The sequence below is a fragment of the Calliphora vicina genome, chromosome 2, assembly GCF_958450345.1.
Source record: "Calliphora vicina chromosome 2, idCalVici1.1, whole genome shotgun sequence".
NCBI classification, from domain to species: Eukaryota; Metazoa; Arthropoda; class Insecta; order Diptera; family Calliphoridae; genus Calliphora; species Calliphora vicina.
The window spans coordinates 58,805,535-58,809,877 of NC_088781.1; the positions used below are offsets into that span (position 1 = coordinate 58,805,535).

Genomic DNA, 4,343 nt, shown 5'->3' on the forward strand with positions numbered 1-4,343 from the left:
GAAACCGGTTTATATTAAATTGCAATTTTTCGAAGAAACCGAAAACCGGTTTCTAAAAAAGGTCTAAGAATCGATCACCCTAGTTGTTACCCTCCAAGGTCAATGTTATATTGAAGTGAAGGTCCCTTTCAAATAAAGCACTAGAACCGGTTATAGCCCCGAGGATCCAATCTCAAGACCTGTGTGTGTCTTTTTAGGGTGGTTTTATCTCATATGGTAAAAAAAAAATGCGAAGATGCGTTATTTGTATTATTATTGCTTATTATGGACAAATACTTGTACTTTGGAATCCCATTTCATTTAAATATTTTTGCTATGGTATACCGTTAATTTTTTGTTTGGGGGCACCCCCCTAAAATGTTTCTTTCTGTCAGATTTTAGGATTGCCAAAGTTTGAGCACAATTGGAAGATGTTAACCCGTGCCACTGGGGACTCAAAGTTTTGGAATCTCGATTTTTTGGCAGTTTGGCGACTTCGGCGACCCATATCTCTGGAACGGCGAAAGCTATTTGCCCGTGTAATACATCAAATTAAAGGCCATACTGTTTACAATGTTTGACATTCTACACAATAGCGAGGAGTCAAGCTCATCGCAGATTACAACCAATTACTTAAAAAGGATGAGCAACAAAAACAAGTCGCCAAACTGCCAAAAAATCGAGATTTTCAAAACTTTGAGGCAATCTTAAAATCTAACAAAATTAAACATTTTAGGGGGGTGCCCCCCAAAAAAATCCGACATCGATTTTTTAAAACCACCCTAGTGTCTTCTCTTTCCAATAAGGATATAATTGAAAATTATTTGTGGATCTTCTGGCATTTATTTATTAAATTAAAAAAAAATCTACAAAATTCTACACATGTACTTATGCATTATTTCTAACGGTTTAACAAATATGGAGGAGTTTTAAAAATTGTTTAAGTTGCAACTAGTTTCCAAACCGGATATTGTGTACTTAAAAGCTTATAACAAAATTACTAGGAAAAATTAGTTTTGTTTACCGTTTCTATTAATTAATTAAAAGCCAACTCTTTTACTTTTCTTAGCTTATATATATTTATTTATTTATTGCAGTTACACCTTCTTTGCTTTTGTTTTATAATACATGGATATGTACATTAGGGTCGCTCCAAAAAATGATGTGCATGTTCCATACTAAAATTAAAGTTTTATTCATTTTATAATACGAATACGCAAAATGTTTTCCTGGCGTCCGTACTTGGTGAGCTGGAGCAAAGGATAGCACGAGTGTTATATTCGGCTGCGCCAAATCTTGTATACCCAGATTCAATGTTTAGTTTTGGCCTTTTATGGGGACTTGAATCATAACTGTTTCAAACTTTACGGAATTTGATAGATGGATTAATTTCTTAAAATTTTGAAAGACTTAGGTCCAAATTTATATTAATATCATTATATACATATAAATTATATAAATAATTATTTACTAAAAATAATAAATGTTTCTGATATCACAAAAACTACCAGAAATATTTATGTAGGTTCATTTGAAATTAGTTTATATCCAATTTCATCACGATATTGATTATTATAAAACAATTGTGAATTTTCAAGTCTAGAGTCTAGAGACTAGAGAAGAATGTTGCCCAATTTTCGCAATACTTCACAGTATTCTTCATGACAATGACCAAGATTCCAAGCTTCAGTCTTCTGCGGTTGAAAAACAGCGAAATCCCCCTGAACTCTAAATTTGTTTTATGAAGTGGGCAACCTGTCGTAAGATGTTTGGTATAAAATGGGGACTTAGTCCTAACATAGTTAAATGGATGTACTCGGCTATAGTACGTACAATTATTACCTATGGGGCTCTTGTATGGTGGACTGAAACTAGAAGAAACTATGTTGTAGACCAATTATATAAAGTCCAGAGATTAGTCTGCATTGGCATGACTGGCGCACTATGAACTAGTTTTTCAGAGGCACTGAACACTATACTGCACCTTGTTTCAATACACCTTCATATAATGGCCACCTCTGCCTGCCACACATCTGGATGGTGGAGATCGAGAACATAACATTCGATCGTACACTAAACTTCGGTCTACATTACTCCATATTCAGATTTCAATAGGGTGTTCAAGGAAGGTCTTAATTCCCTCCAGGAGTGAGTAGAGTAGGTGTATGAATATGACTCGTGTATGAATATGACACCAGAATATATACAGACGATTCTATAATGAGCTGTGGTGTTGGTTCTGATGTTTTCTGCAACGAACTTGGGATAGTCATCTCATATTGTCTTCCAAATGAATGTAGTGTTTTTCATGCTAAAATTTTTGTGATCTTGACAGCTTGTAATAAACTATTTGATCATAACACTAGCGGCGATATTGGTATTTTTGTCGACAGTCAGACGGCACTTCTCTTACTGGAATGTAAGAATGCTCTGTCAAGGCTAGATCGTCTATCTGACACTACCTTAGTTTGGATTTCCGAGCAATATCGATTATGGATCCAAAAATAAACAATTTTCAATTTAAAAATTCCAAAAATAGTGGATTTTTGCTGTTTTTCTCCTCTCTCTCCTACAACAAACTGAGCTTAAATTTTAGTTGGGAACATTGACACCTCATTATTCCACCATAGAACCAGGGCCACCCTAATTTGCATGTAATTTACAAATACTTGTATTGTTTTCTGAGTGTAGGGAGTTGGTGTGTTATTTCTAAGTATGTGATCTAATTTGAGTCTAATTGTCTGCTGCTGATATGCCAGGTTTCTTTATTGTCTTGTGCCTTTTGTAATCTTGTGTGTTTTTAACTCAAATCTTTTGTTGAATGTGTGTTTTAAGGCACTTAACAACAAGTACTTTTAAGGTATCAAAAGTACTGAAAGGGATTGTTCTATACTGCCCTGTGTTATTCTCCCTAAATAGTTGTTCATTATTAATTGAATATGAGACTTAAATTGCTTATGAAAAGAATGGTAAATTTAAACAAAAAAAAAAAACTAGATCTAAAAGAGATTTCATTTTGATATAAAAATAGGGTATTGTTTAAAATGAAATCAGAGTATAACTTAAATTCAAACAAGCAACACGGCTTTTAGTTTGTAAACTCCAGTCATTCCCTTTTCTTTCACAATCAGCAAAATGAAAGTAAGTTGTGTTATGGATACAAATAATCGTTTTTATTTAAAGGAAATATGTCTTCTATTAACCCCCATTAACACGAAGTTTGGTTATGTGTTAATTAATAGTTTTTATTGTCGGTTAAAATTAGTTAACACACAACCAGACTTCGTGTTAATGGGGGTAACAAACTAAATTTGTACGAATTTTTTTTCGAATTCCATATTTAATTGCAAGTTTTTGTTATTAGAATAATTAATAATCTACATATATTTTTTTTTGTCCCACAGTTCGCAATCGTTACCTTGTTCACTTTGGCCTTGGCTTTGAGAGTTCAATCCTCTATACTTCCATGGGGTGGTGTAGTAACACAAGTTGCCGGTGGACCTCTCTCATACACCGCTGTTTCATCACCAGTCGTATCTGGTTGGCCTTGGGGTGGAGCTGTTGTCTCCGGAATTCCAGCTGGCGTTCCCGCTGTTGTTGCTGGTCACGCTAGTTATGTGGCCCAAACTCGTGGTGCTGTTCACGCTGCTCCCTTGGCTGGTCATCTCAACTCGGTAGCCAATGTTAATGTAGCCCCTGCACCCGGTACCATCTAAGCTACACTATGTATTTAGCTCAACAATCGTAGTCACTTGAAATCTGCCAGTATGATAAGTTCATTTAAAATCTAGTTTTAGTTTTGTTACGTTTTCATAAAGTTCAGGGTACAATGTCGAGTAATATTTGCACATGAATTCGATTTCATTATCTGTAATTTATTCATCTTGTATGAATGTTTCATTTCATCTTTTAAATAACTTTGGTTTCTTCTATACTCCACATATTCATAAATTCAATAAAGCAAACACTTTGTGAAAAAGTGAAATTAATAAAAAAAGATAATAATGTTTATATTTAAATAGTGAATAAAAATGAAGCAGAAATAGTCACATGATTGGTTCCTTAGACACAGAGACCGGTTTTAATTGTAATATTTGTGTGCAAAATTTGTGACAATCCTTTAAAAAGCACTGGTCTCGTAGCATGTAAAAAATACATATCAATTGACTTGTTTAATTGTGGTTAAAAGTTGACAATTAATCAATGAATTTTTAATAAATTTAGTGCAACATAATATCAATTAATTATAATCCCATATTGTGGCCAGTGTTATAATTTATATACAAAACACAACAAGTTCATTTGGGTTACTTGTAAGACCTATCAACAGAACATCCGAAGGATATCAATTTACCCTCTCCTAG

General features: G+C 33.8%; 1 protein-coding gene across 1 annotated transcript; it reads left to right on the forward strand.

Annotated features, from left to right (window-relative positions):
- The first annotated feature begins 3,114 nt into the window (after positions 1-3,114).
- Positions 3,115-3,832, forward strand: LOC135950496 (adult cuticle protein 1-like). The gene is made up of 2 exons (XM_065500032.1): positions 3,115-3,120; positions 3,384-3,832. Exons 1-2 carry the CDS (start codon positions 3,115-3,117, stop codon positions 3,693-3,695), a joined length of 318 nt encoding a protein of 105 aa, XP_065356104.1. The 3' UTR covers positions 3,696-3,832.
- The last annotated feature ends 511 nt before the right edge of the window (positions 3,833-4,343 follow it).